The sequence below is a fragment of the Varanus komodoensis genome, unplaced genomic scaffold (assembly GCF_004798865.1).
Source record: "Varanus komodoensis strain SLA01 unplaced genomic scaffold, ASM479886v1 scaffold16, whole genome shotgun sequence".
Taxonomy (NCBI): Eukaryota; Metazoa; Chordata; class Lepidosauria; order Squamata; family Varanidae; genus Varanus; species Varanus komodoensis.
In genome coordinates this window covers 6,726,126-6,743,897 of record NW_025335468.1, presented here as the reverse complement: position 1 = coordinate 6,743,897, position 17,772 = coordinate 6,726,126, and the positions used below count along the sequence as shown (strand labels likewise).

Genomic DNA, 17,772 nt, shown 5'->3' with positions numbered 1-17,772 from the left:
TCTACAAAGTACACTTAGGACTATTGTTAAATTGATTGCAATTGGCTGGTGTAAATCAACTTTATTTTGTTTAAGCCCTAATGATTCTGCCTGTTGATAGGCTGGAATGGAAATGCTGACCTCCTTTTCTCTGTTCCAAATAGGCATTCTGTCTCAACATACTAGGAATACATGTTGTCTAGAAGGTCTTCTTTTAACAGACTGTGGTTGATTTAATTTAAAATATGATTATATTTAGTTTATAAGTGCATAAAATTTCTCCACTTCTAGGCAATTCTTTTTTCCCAGGCAATGTGACCCCAATTGCAGGTATTTCCATAAACTGTGTATGCATTGCCCTCTAGTGTTAGCTCAGCATTTGAAGAAAACATTCTGGGGAAAGAATTGCTCCCTATGAAGTTTCTTGAGGCAGTTCCTTGCATAGCTCACTCAACAGGCCAGGCACTGCGCAGCTGGGTTGAGAAGATGCTGTATTTGAAACAGATCAAAAGCATACGCCTCACACATGTACCCGGGTTCAATCCTGATTTTCATTGGTTTGTAGCCTTAAGCGCTTGGAGAGAGATAGCAGGCACTTCCTGAAATACAGGAAACACTTAACTTTTAGGATAAAGTCCAAGTCTCATCTGTTCACAAAAGGATCTAGCTGGTTTGGTAGCCTTTTTAATGTAATGGCTTTTAAATTACTGAGGCTTGGTCTGTGCTACCTCATCGATGTAGGTTTAGTTGTTATGAATGGAATTGCTTTTGTGTTGTAGAAGCTGCCTCAAATGTAGGAGAGGTGGGGTGTAACATTAATTCTATCTGTCCAGTCTGTATATAGAGTATATTATAAGGAAAAGTGGATTAGGGTCAGAGGAAAAAGAACTGAAATTGGTGGAAGAGATACCAATAATTTAAGATATGCAGATCATCCCATATTTCTGGCCAAAGGCAGCAATGACTTGAAATGACTCTTGATGAAAGTACAAAAACAGCTGAACTACAGGTGAATATTAAGGGAACAAACATCTTGACTACAGAAGAACTTTCATGTCAGCATTTGTTCCGCTAATTAGAGTTGTGATGGAGCTCTGTGGAATCCGTCGCTCTGGCATCTGCAGACTTGCTTTAGAAGTGAGCCCGGCAGCTCGTGGAAGGAATCTTGCACAACCTTCATGTGCGGCACAAGCAGAGGCTGCCGTACATGATGCGGAAGAGGAGCTCAGTCCCTGGCAAGCGCTGCAAGAACGCTGGACTTGCTTGGCAGGAACTCAGGCTCACAAGCACGACAAAGTGGGCTGGAGTCTGGGGAGTCAAGGTCAGGGAGTCGAACAGATTCCCACCCCCAGAATGGATTCCCCACACATGTCTAGCCCCAATGCATACTCAGAACAAAGAAACTACTATGCTAGCCCTGGAACTTGAATGTTTAATTTAATAGTTAATACAGGGTGGGTCAAAAGTAGGTATGCAGTACTGATTGGGGTCATGGAGGACTTCACACAGTGGACATATTGAAGGAGTTCATCTTGCAAGCGTTTATTGACATTGGTGCTAACTGGAATTTGTGTCACAGTGTCTGGGACAAGCTCCAGGAACTTTGTAACATTGATAGAGGACATTTTGAGCACCTAAGAGATTAAACATGACCCAGCTAGCACTGTATACCTACCTTTGGTCCCCACCCTGTATTGTTGCCATTAGTTGGCATTGACCTGATGGCACATAACCAGAAGAAACAGCATCCCTTTCCCCCTTTGTCTTCAGCTTCCTTTTAGAAAAAAGATGAACCCTGGTATGTATGAAGCTGCCTTATATTCAGGCAGATCATTGGCTCGTGCCTCACTGTTGCTTACACCAGGGGTAGGCAACCCATTTTCATCTCCTTCCCCCAGACAAAACCAGTGGGCCAGATGATGCCACCCTCCTCCAAACCCTTCTGGGACATCATCATGCCCCACTCTTTCTTTTCCTTCCCCCTTGTCTTTCTCTGCAGGGTCCATGTGGCCCAGCTCGTGCCCTCAGGAGTTGGTTCCTGCAAGGACCAGCTGAGTCCTACCAGCAGTATGGGAAGCAACTTGCACAGGACATGCAGCCCCTGGTCCTGCTTGTCTCGACTCAGCTGGGCACCTCCTCGCCACACTGCTCCCATCCAGACTGGGGCCGGAAGGGCACGCCTGGGTTTGCACACCAGGCTCTGCGAGCCCTAGGGAGTGCAATGAATATGCACAGAGCCCGTTGGGACCATGCATGTTGGGGGTGCAGAGTGTAGGCAGGAATCACCTCTGATCAGAGATTGGGGATATCTTGGGGGTGCCTCTCCCCAGAGCAGGGAGTGGGCTTGGTGAGAGGACTGCTCTGAGATTAAACTAGTTCTCCCTGAGTTAGCAAACTGTTCTAGGGACAGTGGGTGACATGCATTGCCAAACGAGGGGGAGATTCCATCTCCAAACAAGAGGACAGAACTGGGTGCTAGTCTGCTTAATGTTTCCATCTGCAAAATCTCTATGTGTGGGTGCAAATTTAGAAATGATATTATTTAAATTAAATACCAGCACGGTTCCCTGTGTGCCTGCACAGCCTGCTGGCTGGGTTTTCCCTGTTGATGAATATTCTCAAGGCTTTGCTCTGCGCTTCCCTCTTGTGGCCCTTTGCATTCAAACCAGAACTGGATAGGAGAGCGCAGCAATCAATAAATGAATAAATAAAAAAGCAGGAGACTCCGCCATACAGAGGCTCTCTCTGCTGGCTCTCTGAAAGAAGACTGTCCTCTGCAAGGGCCTCAGAATCTGCCCACCTGGACCTCCAAACAAGACCCCACTTGGTCTCCTCAACTACTCAGTTAGTTTTGGGATCTCGCCAATGCATAATGCAACTGCGCGTACCTAATACGTGACCAACTTTTCATGATTTGTCCTTTGTGCTAGGGTTTCCACCACTACCTCACACCAGACATCATGAGAAAAGCTGTAGCTGAATAGCCTATATTTTCCCAAAGCCATTAATGAGCAATGGGCTCTCTGCATAGATGCACTGCAGAAATACTTAAAAGGAAAATCACTGCCCGTCTGAGCCTCCTAGATCTGGGCAGAGGGCTTTTCTCTTTTGTGCAGGCAAAGAGAAGAAGATGGGCTGGTTTTGCCTTCAGAATTTGGCAAGGCTATTTTCTTCTTTTCCACCTGCCAAATCACTGGGGAAAGATGAATAAGTCCTGGAATAAGAAACACCCCAGCTTTTCTACTGTTAATTTCAGTAGGAGCAGGGAAACTGAATTGAGGGGAATAATTTGGGTTTCAGGTATGAAAGGCAGGACTGAACACTTTAAAAATTTTACTTCAGATGAGTAGCAAGCATGTGCCTAGATAACTGGAAGCGTGCAGTCAGCACTGCAGGTGTGGATCTTGCTGATTTACTTCCCAGGATGGGGAAATAATGGCATCCCATGCAAGTGACATCTTAGTGCTTCCTTTGCTTGAGTACCTGGTTACAGGGAAGAGTCAGCTAGGGGCAAGTCCAGATATCTCTGTCAGAGGATTTATCGATGGAGAGGAATGCCAGGTGTTCGTCCATGTGGCACAGAGGGCTATGGGGAAAGTGCCTTCTCAATCAAGAGGGAACGTAGGTAAGGAAATATGAAGAAAAGGCCATAGTCCATTCAGTGGTATCTTCTGGGGCAGGGAGGAGGGCGAATGTTTGTAATGGCCGGATCCTATGCATGTTTATGCAGAAGTTCTACTGAGTACTGTAATAATTAAGTGTGCACACGACTGGAACTTACAGCATCATCTTTCTTCCTAGTGTTTGCAGAACCACTTGTTCAAAGACAGTAGCAGTGGCAGGCATGGTGGGATTCCCTGGAAAGTCCACTGTGTCGACTAATGCTATTAGTGTTGCATTTGAAGATTATTATGCTAGTGCACTGGAGTTTATATTATTGCTAGTGTCCTAGTGGATACTTCCCTCTGTCATCTTTAACGGGACCAACATAAATTGTATGAACTTGTTATCCATTGACATTTTGTTTTAAATATGGTCCTCTTATTATTTTCCTGTGACACTCAGAGGTGCTAACCCATTGGCCAATTTGGGCCAAACTACACAATATACTGATAGGAACTTTTTCCTGAAGGTTGATAACAGGAAAGTCTGTGCTGTCTGGGAAAAACCAGGCCACTGTGGAACCTATGAGTCAGATTCACAGAAATCTGAATGCATCGTCTTCTGGTAAGGAACCCAAGGTGGCTTCTCCTGTTGTTAGGATAAAACAACCCTGTGAAGTAGGTTAGCTTGAGAGGCAGTGACCAAACCAAAGTCACCCAGTGGACTTCATGGCTGAGTGGAGACTGGAACCCTTATCCCTGCAGTCCCAGCATCTGTACTAGAAGTAACTTCTTTGGTATCCTTTTCTAGAAAAGCTGAATGATTCACTGAAATGGCACAGTGTGCATTAGCAAAGAAAGCCTCATTCACAAAGGAAACACAGTGCAATCAAACAGATGAAAAGGCATAACAGCTGCAAAATGCTAAAATTTTATTAATCATTGGAACTGTTCTTCTAAAGAAACAAATGCAAATTGTAAAAAGGTGGAGTTATCCCTCAACCAGGCATTAGTTGACAGACAGTATGGATTCAGAACAAAATAGCCCCCAAAGTCTATTTTCCAGAAACAAATAAATAGTAGTGGTACAACATAAAAAAATTCACTGTTGTAGAACAAAATGTATATTATTTTTTACTACTTTGGTTTACAAAAGTTCTTCATATGACCCTTGGCAAATATATCTATATTCATTCTGTAAACAATTATTTTAAAAATTTAAGATCTTCATACAATTACTATGCTAATGATATCATGTAAACAGAGAGTCTTTCCAGCAGCAGCCATACTTTGTCAGGTTTTCCTTCTGCACAAGAATAAATCTACAAATAATCCCCTAATATTATAGCCCTGTATCTTTTGAATGAGTGAAATTCATAGAGGAAATGATTTGAAATGATGGATAGGGAGAACAAATTGGGAAAATGAAGCCTACATTTGCAACTGTGGTGGATAGGAACAGACAACCTTGCCAAATGAAAATGGAATGAAATGGAATTCTGTGAATAGCAATTCTGTTCCAAAATAATGAATGACTTAGGCCAATTGGTGGTGAAAATTCTTCTGCCTGTATTAGAAAAGAATTACTATAGGAGGTTTGGTCAATTTCGCAGTCTTAATTTCAAAAGAGGAAAAATTCAAGCCAAAGCCCTTCTATGTCCAAACTTTTTATGGGGTAATACACAGGCTTCCCCCCCCCCTTATTTGCAACTGGATGGGGAGGGTGGTTCTCACTCAAGCCTAAACCCATGGCATACAGATGGAATGTATTGTTGTGGCACCCCAAAGAAAAGAATAAGGCCTTTCTGCCAGTATTAGATATAGAAAATATTAATCTGTATGTGCTTTTTTGGATACTTTTCTATCAAGAACAGCATCTTTTATTTTAATAGCTCTAATTTAATTCCTGGTCTTGTTTATTTCTTAAAATGGCTGAAGTGGTTAGGCTGAGATTATTTCTGTTCAAACTGCTGTTGAACTTCCTGTTGTGGCTCTTCTTCCTGTTGCTGCTGCTGCTGTTGCTGTGTAGGTGTTGGACTGGGATGGGGAATGCACTCGCTGCTCGTACAAGCACACTCTTCGACGTAGATATAGGAATAATCTATGGTGGAACCATCAAGGCATGTGAGGGTCACGTGCTTCTTGCTAGTCTTCTGTTCCTGACAGCATGAGCAATTGTGATCCATGGCATTCGCCTTGTAAGAATACCTGAGTGGTCACAAAAATAAAACAGAGGAGGATTTAGATTAGCTGATGCTCCTGTATCTGACATTGAGAACTTACTGCTGGGTATGGATGAATCCATGAAATTTCTCATTTTCCTTACATTAATTTTGTTCCATCCTGTTTTCTCTTCAGTTTGTGAATTCATACCTATTTTCAGGCACATACGCCTACATGTACGTATTTTTAGCTAAATGTGCACACTTTTCTAAACATAGTCATCTATTTGCAAGTGATTTTCTCCAGGAGAATATATTCATTTTTTGAGCTCTTTCGATTGGGAAATAGTTGCAAAAATTAAAGAATGTGCAGATATCACTGTATCACTTCATTCCCATTATGCATAAGTTTGAGAAGCACAAATTTAATACATTAGCATTAAAATGTAAAAGCAGCACATATCTCACCCATCCCAATCCAAACATTTCATCTGGCTTTTGCTATACTAGAAACTATCAATTTAATATCATTTATCTGTCAGTGCTGTCATATGTCACCAATCAGTTAAATTTAACTGTAAAAAAATTCAAGGGTAGCTCACATATTAAAAGCATAATCCCATGCTTGCTTATTTGGAAATGAAAAATTCTATTTGAAAAACCCTATTTTTAGGAGAACCAATAGATTCTGTACCAAACCTTTTCAGCCTAAGCCAGCCTTTCCTAACTTAGTGGCCTCCAGATGTTTTTGGCTACAATGCCTAGGTTCTGAATGATTAACTATGTTGGCTGGGGCTGACAGAGGTGAAGTCCAAAACACTGGGAGGTCATCGAGTTGAGGAAGGCTGACCTAGGCTAATTCCAAGCTCTAAATCAAACTGGAATGGTCCAGATGAGTGCTGAAATAGAACCACATAGATGTTAGAAGTTTGAAGGTCTTTGATATGCTTAGCCTATGGGAAAGAAAACTAAAGAGAAGACATGGCAGCCCTTAGGTACTTAAAAAAGCATGCCAGAAGAATGAGCTTTGTGATCCTGCAAAGGCACCCTGTTTGTGTGAGCAAAAACTCCTTACTGCTTGTTATAGAAAAAAAAATCTTTATGGTAGTGGAATTCCATCTGCCATAAGAGGGAAAAGGAGATTATAAATTTATGGAGCTCTGGTTAATGGACTTAAATTATAGGAGGGAAATGTAGGTGTCTGAACGGATTTAAGGATGTCTTAGACCTAGGAAAGGATGCTTTGAATATAGACTTTCCAGTTGTATGGCAAGGGATGAAGTCAGTGACTTTTGGAGTACCTTCCAACTCCATTTTCAGCAAGCAAAATGATTTCTTTGTAATACTTTTGGGCACAAACATCTTGTATTAAAAGAAAAAAAGAAACAAATGCCTAAGGTTACCTGACAGACCAACACATAATTAGGACTTAAAATGGACCATTCACAACACATTTTTCCATGTCTTGCTAACCTGGAATGGAACTAAATAATTACGGGACTATTCAGTAGATGCCAGCCACTAGGAACAAATAGAGATGATAAGTGAAAGTAATTTACTGGGGGAGTGAACAATATTTTTTCTGTGACTTACTTTGAAGAGCTGCCACATTGACCTTCACAATAGGTTAACACAACAGAGGAGGAAGATTTACAGCCATTGTATTTGATGACTGTTGGGATGCTTTGTGGTCCACAGTCTTTTTGCTCCACTAAGGGGAAAACAAACAGCATGAGCATGCAGTCACAAACATTATCTAATAGAAAGCCAAGGTACATAAGTAGGATGGTGTTTATGCTTGTGTGTCTCTCTTTGTGTGTGCATACACATGCATGCATGCAGGAAGAAGGGAGAGAACTGGTAGGTCCACGTATTTTAATCAGAATGAAGTAACCTTTGCCTCTTGATGTTTCGGGATATTAGGAAAAGATAAAAGGGCACATTAATGTCCATTGTCTTTTAGCATGGCTGTGGAAACAGTGGCATTCTAGATGTTGTGGACTACGAGTCTCATCAGCCCTAAATATTGGCCTTACTCACTGGGCTGATGGGAGAATCTGACAGCAACTGGAAGGCCATGGATTCCTCACTGATGACTTGGAGGGCATTGATGGAAAATCTACTCAGATGACATGGATATTTAAAGCCAACCTGTTCAAGGAGCCTGGGGGAGCCTTGTTCTGGTTGTTTACTGGCTGGTCTCCATCAAATATTAGGGATAAGGAAGGTTGTGCTGCACCTTTCAACACAAAGGCTTCTCTTTTCACTGTATGTTCATGTTTGCTCCTGTGCTACAAAGGCACAGTGCTTAACACTTTCTCACTGCTCAGGTAATTCATCCATCTACTTCCCACTACACAAATATAGCTAATGTGACTGAAGACACACACTACTACACTGTACCAATTTGGCAGTGGTGAGGGGAGGGGAATTCGACTTTTTTGACATCACTTACCAGGTGGACATGTCTTGCAGCAGCCGTTCTCAGTCAGTTTCACAGCATCCTAAAAAGAGAGAAAAGGTTTTGCAATTATTGACAACAAGCACCTTCTTCTAAACAAATCCAATCTCTTCATGTCAGTGATAAATTCACACTGGTGTCAGAACTCTAAAGTGAGTTCAGGCAAAGGCAGGTAAACAATACTTGTCCCCACAGGCCCAAAGAATGTTGCCCCCCCCCCAATGTATTATTATTATTTGTTATCTCCTAATAGATGCATACTGCTTACCATATATAAAAAATCTTCTGTGAAAGGTAAGACTACCTAAATGCCTTTTATAAAAAGTATAACAGTAATATTTACCATAATAATTATTATATTGTTGCACTAGAGTATTTCTACTACCTCTGTTAAGAATCTAGTGATTTCGTGTCTAGTCTACATTCTGTTAGCTTTTATATTTGTACCTCAGTGAACCTGTGTGGGAATCCAAGGCAACAATTTCACACTGGCTTTGTCTGCATGCCTTGGAGAAGCCTCGGAAGGAACAGTCTGTGCAGCTGCGGTTATGGCGGAGAGTTAAATGCGAGTGGCAACACACTTAATATAGGAATAGAATTTTAAGTTGCAAAAAGTTGCCAATGCCATACAGCCCTTATACAACTCTTTGGTGCAATCATGCTTGCAATATTGTTTATAGTTCTTTATACTGCACCTAAAAAGAGGTTGCAGAGTTGGAAATGATGGAGAAAGGGGCAACTTAAATGATCAAGCAACTCCCCTATGAGGATAGGTTGTGACTTTTGGAACTGCTGAGCATAGAAAAAATATAAATGGTGACAATGGCATACAAAAATTTGTAATGTGAGGATAGGACAGCAATATTCCCCTGTATGCCAATTGCTGGGAGGGCACTATTGCTGCTGATGGGTTTCCAACAGGTAGCTGGTGGGCTACTGTGTGAACAGAAGGATAAACTAGATAGAGAAAAACTACATAGGCTTTTGGTCTCATCCAGCACGGCTCTTCTTGAGTTTTTTTTAGTCATCTGGCAGTTTTAAACACGGAAGTTAGGCAGGTATTTTACAAGTCTGCTTGGAGAGAGAGAAAGAGAGACAGAGATCTGAATGTGTCTCTGAGTGGGAAGATCTGGTTCTGGCAAGCCTACCTGGAAATCAGCCCTTGTTGGGGAGTCCCTGCATCAGGGTGACTGCTAGTTGATATTAGAAACAAAGGCAATGGTATGTGTTTGGGCCATACACAAAGCCACGTGTGGAATGAAAAGGAAAATAATTTCTGCTCTCTTCAACTAGCAATCACTAGGAAAAACAGGAGTTTTGTTTAAATCTTGAAGACTGGACCCCAACTAAGTTAGTTGACCCTGACCTAAAACCAGTGGGACAAGTTAGTCATGACTTGACTAATGGGTCTTGCTTTCAGTAGGAACTAACTTAATTTGGATCTAAGCCATTGCATACTGTACTGATTCCAAACTAGGTAATGAAATCTAGCTATTTTTGTAATAAACTCTGTGCACATTGGGTGGCTACTGAAATAGATTGAAAGACACATGGTTGTCAGGTACACTTACGTGTGAGCAGGCAGATTCATTAAATGGAGGACAGCTTATCTTGACAGTGACAGGAATATACTTGTCTTCAATCCGTTCACATTGGTAGGAGGTACAGTTGTCTTCTGGATGGTACCAGGTTTCTCCTGGCTGAAAAAGCCACAGTTGCATTAATATGATTAGAGGCTGGCATAGCATTTGACTTTCCTTTAGTCAAAAGGCTTTTGTTTGCATCACCAGGACTAGCCTTCTCTGACCTGGTACACTCCAAAAGTCTTGATCTACAACTACCATCACCCCCAGCCAGAATGGCAATTTGCTGGCTGGAGCATAATGTGTGTTATAGACCAACACATCTGGTGGACACGAAGCAGGAGAAAGTTTATGAAGACAATATGGTTTTTGTGAAAGAGCCAGGAAAGTTTTTGGCAAGTTACTACAGAAAGGCTAGTGCTGAAAAGTCTTCATTACATGGAAGAGAGTATTATCCTTTGTATAGTCAGCTGTGCTTGCAGCTATAGAAAATGTTTGCTTTTTCCACTGGGTGCTATTGAGTTTCCATGATCACATGGTAACTGAGTATGTCCTCTGGTTTCATGGCCAGTGTCCATTGAGCGATCACACAGTGTGCCACTGGTGCTGCAATAGGGATCCTTCTTCCCTTGCTTCCTGGTCTCTGGTTCTCTCAAATGCAGGCGTCTCACGGATCCCGCCCAGCCATTCACTCCACCCCCTTCTCCATCCAGTCCCATGGCATTCTGCATTGGTAGACAGCTTGGTGTCCCTTTACCAAACCATACAATCTTCATTGGCTTCAATCATGAACACAAGAAGATGTCCTGATGAAATGTGTATCTCTATGTGCTGAGGCAGCATTCCCCTGCCCCCACCACAACGCAAATGAGGGCGTCTAGCTCAGGGCAATAAGCTATATGCTGACACGTCCAAAGGCAGATCCTGCTGACACACGTTACCCACACAATGATTTTAACCATTTTCCCTAGGATGGAATGGTCCTTTGCTGCTTGGTGGAGCATGTGGTTTGTGGAGCATACAAAAAGCTCCAGGTTCAATAGCTGGCATCTCTCGAGGATCTCAGGATGCAGAACTGGGAAGGATCCCTGCCTGAGAGTTTGGGAGCCCTGCCAGTCAGAGCAGGCAATCCTGGGAGAAATGGATTAATAGTCTGATAATGGAGTTTCGTATAACTTATATGGTATAATCAAGTTTCAGAAGCCAAAATAGACTGGTCATTATCCACACAACTGGATGGACCAAACAGAGGCAAAAGTAACATTGTGAAATAAGACTGTTGAGGTGGGAAACTTTCAGGCACCTAGGCACCAATTTCCCCCCAGAACCCACCTGGGGCTACATCCTGCCACTGAATTTGCTGCCCAAAACTGGCAAAGGAAAATTGGACACTTTTGACTGCCAAATTTGTGTATCAAATGTAGTGGTATGGTGGGCATTGCAAAAAATGGTCAGTGGGCTGCATGCAGCTTACATGTTACCTGCTCCTGAATAACCAGAATATGATACATTAAGTTAAATTAAAAATCTATACCCTTTCCGGATCTATCACAAGTAACTTAAATATGAAAGAATGACACTGGTATGCATGAAATATGGTGTTACCTTGATAACTTTGGAATCTGTGGGGCTCAGTTTCAGAATGCATGCTACGGGGACACAGTGACCGCAGCATTCCCCAGGAATTTCTTTGTATTTATGTCCCTGTTTGAGAAAACATGAAAGACAATTCTTGAGATTAAGCATATCTTTCCCCTGCTTTCTTTCCAAAGGTAAAATAGCTGGGTGGATAGGTAGATGAATAGATGAAATTACAGAAATGGTGTGGAACTTACCTCTGGGCAGCTTCTGTCACATGTTTGTGATCTGCATACTATCACATTCGATTTGCTTCCAGGATCTTCATCAACAGAGCATCTGCATGTTTCACAGGGGCCACGTGGAATGACTGCTCCAGGCTAAATGGCAAAAGGAGAAACAGTATTAAATAATTGTAATCTGATTTCCTAATTCAAAAATATATTGTGTTTCGGTGTGATTTTTAAAAAATCACTCAGGAGAACTGAAAAGCTAAATTAGAGTGCAATATTTTATATAAAGAGAAGTACAAAATGAATCCTCTCATTCAAAAAATCTAAGGAACCCAAGGGAAGCTTAATTAATTTTGATCATCCAGCAAAGGGTCCTAAAGACTTTAGTCCATCCCTAGGTTATCTCCAGATTTTGCATAAAGTGAAATTTGAAGGTTCCTCCTGGGGGAGGGAAAAAAACCCTGAGAATTTTGAGGTCAGGCAAAAGAAGTTTGCTTAAAAGGGCGTGTGAGCTGCGGGGGAGGGGGGGCTTTCTTGCTGGTGAAGCGGACTGTGAAATCACAATCCAAATATTTATTATTTTTAATAGATTTACATACAATGAATTTGACTACATAAAAAATCAGTTTAACTACGCAACTGTTAGTGTTGATGAATATCATTACATAAATTCTTAAATTGGACTGAGCTAAACTGACTTTTGCAAGGTTTACTTGTTATTTTTCTGCCAGAAGATAAAACATCTGCTGACATGTTTTCAGTGTACAAAGCAAGAATGCATCGGATCTTGTCAAAAAAGGTATGATTAATTTGCATTTAATCCTGAGTAGGCAAGTTCCTGAATATGCTTAAGAACATGCAAATCATTTTGCTGCATCTAGCTTAGCACGCTAGTTGCTTTTAAGCATCTTAGCCAACAGCTGCTAAGTGATTTATCCCTAAACTGACCACTCCACCATGTATGGATCAAGCTGTATTTTCTTCCCACCCCAGTGCATAAATGTTAACAAAAGAGATGATATTTCTCCTTGTGTTGTGGAATGGACTAGATATTATTAATTTGTGATGAAGCAGTTAATGGCTTCTAGTTCATTCATTCCTTTGTTTTAATCAACTGATGACTTATTTGAAGCAAATATCACCACCTATAAGTTCAGGTGATGTTCAGGATACTACAGGAGACTCCCCTCTCTTGGTTGGATAGAACCACTTCAGCATTTGTGCAGATGGGGAGGGGAGGTGTGTGTAAATGTTGTAAATAAAAATAAAACTTCTGTTCGATTAGATAACTTGCAATGTATCACATTAGTCAAGTGGAGACATCCAGGTTAAGGGAGTATCACCTTCCCTGGAAGTCTTTAATGGTGGTGCTGGGTCCTTGAAAAAACACATAAAATATCCCCTTCAACCTGTGTCGATTGATTGACTGGTGCTTCTAATATTCATGATGATGTACTTACTTTATAGAAGGTCTCATTGACGACACAGCCTGGTACCTTCTCTGTGAAACAGAAAGATATATTGTAAGATATCTTTGCATTTTTTCTGCAGTGCTGAGAAATGATAGTAGGCACTTAGTTCTGGTAACTGCATAAACTAGACTATAAAGCAGCATCTCCTGGTCCTTGTTTTGACAGCTGAAACGGACAAGAAAACTTACCAGAGGAGACTGCACATATGTGTCTTGACCTAATTATGCAGTTTTGTAGCCCAAAAATATATGAAAAGGAATGTGTTCCAAAGTCCTTCCAAAGTGTTATTTCATTCACTGATGAGATCATGAAAGCATGTGGCAGGGAGTTTGTTGCTCTTCCTGAGTGGCTCCATAGCCAGTTCCAACAATCCACAATAAAGTTGTCTGGTTGGAATCAGACAATACAACATAGAAACATAGAAACAGAGCGAGTCAGAAGGGGTCTCCTGGGCATCTAGTCTGACCCCCGGCTCCAGCCGGCTCTGCTCACGACATGTCCAACACAACAAACCATCATGGGTAAAAAAGTCTCTAAAACAAGCTGTGAGTTCTCAGGGTAGCTTGCTAATGAAAAATAGACTACATTGCTGAAAGAGTGACAGGCTTAAACTATACAAAAACCTACCATGGCTTGTTACCCATAATGGGTTGTTGTATTGTGCAAAACAATAGCCAGGAGACCTTTGTGAAGCCTTTCCTTGATATTGTCATTCTCCAGGACTCTCCCAGCATTTTTTTTAAGGAAAATCAGCTATGTCCCTGTAGCTACCATTATTTGCTACAGAGGCCTAGTGTAATTTCATAACCTGCTGTATACAATTGCACTACTGTGTGTTGTATAGCGGAACATACAGGAACCTGTACAAAGGCGAGGAGGAAAACCCCTGGGAGGTGGGAGATGCTTGTGCAAAGGGCACCCTAATCCTTCAAAGAAAGCAGAAAAAGAAAAGACTCAGTAAAGCACCAGATTATATGCCTCATGTAAAGAAACCCTTCATTAGGTTCAAAAAACCAGTATCAAAACAATTCCGCAAAATTTTAAAGGTTTCAAGGTATGGTTTCGTTCTTACCACAAGTGGTGCTTAGACAGCAGTCTCCTGGCAGCTTTTGTTGTTTTAATTTGTACCCTGGTGGGCAGGTCTCGATGGACTTGGGACAGTAAGTAGTGTTGCATACTGTAGAAAGTAAGACAAAAGGGAGGGGGGGAAGCCAGGAGTAGCATTACATTCAAGATATTTTCATATTTATTTAAAAAATTCTGTACAGGGTTTTCCAACCTTCTGATTATGTGGAATAAACATCAGCTTCTGATCTGGTACAGAATACTAGCAGTACCTGCTGGGGTGGTGACGCCTTCTGCACTGTTGCAGCATGGGCAAATCAGCCACTATGCATGATGAAAGTAGCCTCAGCTAAACAGGAGCACCAACCGTGGAATTTCCCAAAGTGAAGAAGATGCCCATTTTGGCAGGTGCCCATTAAAAAAACAAAACAAAACCCAATTTTCTTTCTTAAAACATGTGGGGGATTGCACTTACCACATTCTTGACGGGGACAGCATTTGTCTTCAGGTGATAGTGTTGAGATAGATACAAATCCTTCAAATGGACAGTGCAGTGGGGTAGGTGATACATGGCATCGCTTTGGTTCACACCGCACTATGAGAGAATATTTCTCACAAGTACACTCTTGGCAGTCACTGGTCCAGGTTTCTCCAGGCTGTGAAAAGAGTGATATGAAAGAAGGTAACAGTTTGTGCTTCCTACATTACATTTTGTAGTGGTATGAACAGGAAATGTCTCTGGCTTGCTCTTCCTATTTCTTTGTTGTTGGCTTCTTTGTTAATGCCTAAAGAGGACATTAGCATTAAAGAAGAGGACCCCTGCCTCTGCCTTCTCCCTCCATCTACACCAACAGAATGCCTGATCTGCCCTGCTGGCCCAAAGCAAGATGCAAATGCTCTGACTGTTTCACAACATCATCCTACCCTTGCCAGGCCTCCATCTAACCTATCCCCCCTCCTAATTTATGAGTTGTGTAACAGGGCAGCAGGGGATTCTGCTGCTGATGGTGGCTGTTTGTGGCACGCAGGAAGAAACGGTTCCTGCTCTCTCAAAGAACTGCTCTGAACATTGTACAACTCTTGAAAAGGCTTAGTTTTCATGGAGCTTATATTTTATGAGGTATAATTATTTTGATACTTACTGCTTTAGGCATTCCATTTGGTCCCGTGCAACCTGAAAGAAATATAAGAATGGAGATTTTGCACTGATGTTATTGAGAAGTTGTGAAGCTAATTTGGCTAGTTCAAACACCAAGACTATGGAAACACTGAATTCTAGTATAGTTCTTTGTATTTTCTGAGACAAAGGGTGCTGGGAGCTTTAGGATCTCTTGAATCTGAACAGTTCCAGTAAGATACTAGCATTGGCCATACAATATTAGCCATGTAAGAAAACACACACTGTAGGGTGCTGTGTGAAAAAAATCTCAGTGCTTTGAGCACCAGACTTTCTTTTTTATACAATTCTTTGGCCCAGCTTGCACATTACTCACAGTTAACTTTATGAAAAAACATTCCATTGGAAACTCTAATGTACTCTGTAGCACTCCATCCCTTATCCAACAGTTTACTTGAATTGTTTCATTGTGCAGGGCAGTAAAAAAAGACAAATATTCTTCACCTAGATATAATAATATGAGCTTTACTTAGGGAATGGTTCTTGTTAAGAATAACTCATGTTTTGGGTCACTGGAAGTCCCTCTTCCTTTAGTTTCTACTGTTGTGAGTTAAATCAAAGGGACGGAGACTGCTGTCTAGCCAGTGAGCTGTTCAAGAATTCTTCATACAATGAATTAGCTTCTATGTATGATTACATACCACAGTCAGAGACACAGATATCCCTGTATGAGCTGAAGAGCTTAGTTCCATTACGACAGAAGCAACCTTCAGTTGTTCCACCGCTATTATGCACTATAGGACTGCAGGGAAAATGAAAACCGAATTAGAGCAGCACCACAACCTTCCACCATAAACATTCAGTTTGTGTTTTAAGATTTCATCACCCTAATAAAGGCTAAAAGGAGAGGGAGACCCACAGTGCCAAAGTCTCTTTTCAGAGCTGAGTGAGAAATGAGAAAAATTCAGTCAGTCAACTTTGTAATTATGAATACATAATTACAAAGTTGATTTGTAATACTGCCTTAATAATACTGTTAGTTTCTCCTTATTCATGTACTGTGCCACCCTTCCTTGAAATGACTCATGTCAGTGTAAATATGCATTTATTTCTTGTTCTGTGGCTCAGCTCCTGAGAAGGACATGCAGCTTCCCCAACCAACAGTACAGGACTTTGAAAGTAGACACCTGGTGGGGGATTTGTTCCCATGACAGGACCTGAATATGTTCCTGGGAGGGGAAAATGGTGGGGGGAATCTTGCGGGAGACACATCAGCATAGTGATGGGTATAGGGAGAGGGTTATTCAGGTGAGGGAAATGTGACCTAGCCAGTTATTGGTTGTGCCATGTTCTGGCCCTTTTCGCATCCTCAGATGTGACAGTTGTCCTATCAGCTTTCCCTGAGGTCTCTGGGTGCTGCTCTTAAGCACCAATTTGGTGCAGAACAAGACTTCTCTCATCCATACTCTCACAGTGGATGGGGTGCTTGATCTGGCATGTATAACCAAGACGTGGTTGGTCAAACGGAGTAGTTAGTATCTCCTAGTTGTGCCCACCAGAGTACTTCAGCATCAGGGCAGACTTGAATGCTTGGGAATGGGTTGCTGTGGTCTGCCAAGATTTGCTGTATCTCTTTAGGCTCTCTGTCCATCTGACCAGCCACACAGAGCGTTTACATCTGGTGTTGGGCCAGCAGGACAGCTTAGGCATTCTGTTGGTGCAGTGTCCACTCCACTACTCAACAGACTCCCTGTCTGAGCTGACAAAGATGGTCTCAGATGTGATGCTGAGATCTTGCTGGCTGTTGGTTTCAGGGGATATCATCATTCATGCAGAGGGCACTTTGCCTGTCATGATATACACAGCAACCACAAGGCTTTCTGAACATGTCAGCTCACTCTAAACCTGTTTTCTTCAACCAGGCATAGGAATTGTGATGTAAAGGTGGAGGACTTTGATTCAGTCCCCTTGTTTTAGTCAGATCCCTACCTGCTGAAGCGTATCACTTCTGCAAGGGTGGGAGGGTAAGTGGGTGGGTGGCTATTAAGATAGTTTGCCCCTGGAGGTGAATGGATCTGGATAGTTTCCAGAAGACTCCAAGAGGTTTCCCAGCTGATAAGGGAAAGGTCCTCTAGAAACCCTGGTTGATCTCTGGAACACTGAGCTGAGCCAGGCAATTGACTGGATCATTCCTGAGTGCCCTCTATCTATCTATCTATCTATCTATCGATCGATCGATCGATCTATCTATCTATCTATCTATCTATCTAAAACATTTCTATGCCGCCCCCATTGCAACAAAGCCTTGGGGCGGCTCACAAAGAATACATAAATACATACATAAATAATGATAATATAACAATTAAAAAAAGCCATTTAAAAACCCCCGGTGCATTCTCAGCTAAAATTTTTTAAAATCCTAATTAATTCAATAATTTAACAATTAAAATAAGTTTTAAATAAAAAGGTCTTAGCCTGGCGCTGAAAAAACAAATAACGACGGTGCCAGGCGGACCTCTC

General features: G+C 41.8%; 1 protein-coding gene across 1 annotated transcript; it reads right to left on the bottom strand.

Moving 5' to 3' along the window:
• Positions 1-4,491: 4,491 nt before the first annotated feature.
• LOC123021369 (mucin-5AC-like) lies at positions 4,492-16,004 on the bottom strand. Its single transcript, XM_044426081.1, has 10 exons — positions 15,954-16,004; positions 14,611-14,791; positions 14,143-14,247; positions 13,059-13,099; positions 11,623-11,745; positions 11,393-11,491; positions 9,776-9,904; positions 8,199-8,247; positions 7,337-7,454; positions 4,492-5,789 (listed from the first exon to the last, which is right to left on the bottom strand). The coding sequence occupies exons 1-10, from the start codon at positions 16,002-16,004 to the stop codon at positions 5,534-5,536; spliced, it is 1,152 nt and encodes a 383-aa protein (XP_044282016.1). The 3' UTR covers positions 4,492-5,533.
• Between the last annotated feature and the right edge of the window lie 1,768 nt (positions 16,005-17,772).

Bases quoted from the DNA above. Each gene is read 5' to 3' on its own strand.
- LOC123021369 (XM_044426081.1), bottom strand. From the start codon at position 16,004: ATGGAACTAAGCTCTTCAGCTCATACAGGGATATCTGTGTCTCTGACT. The intron at 14,248-14,610 runs GTAAGTGCAATC...TACTTTCTACAG, and splicing joins CTGTCCCCGTCAAGAATGTG to TATGCAACACTACTTACTGT. The intron at 9,905-11,392 runs GTAACACCATAT...TGGCTTTTTCAG, and splicing joins CAGATTCCAAAGTTATCAAG to CCAGGAGAAACCTGGTACCA.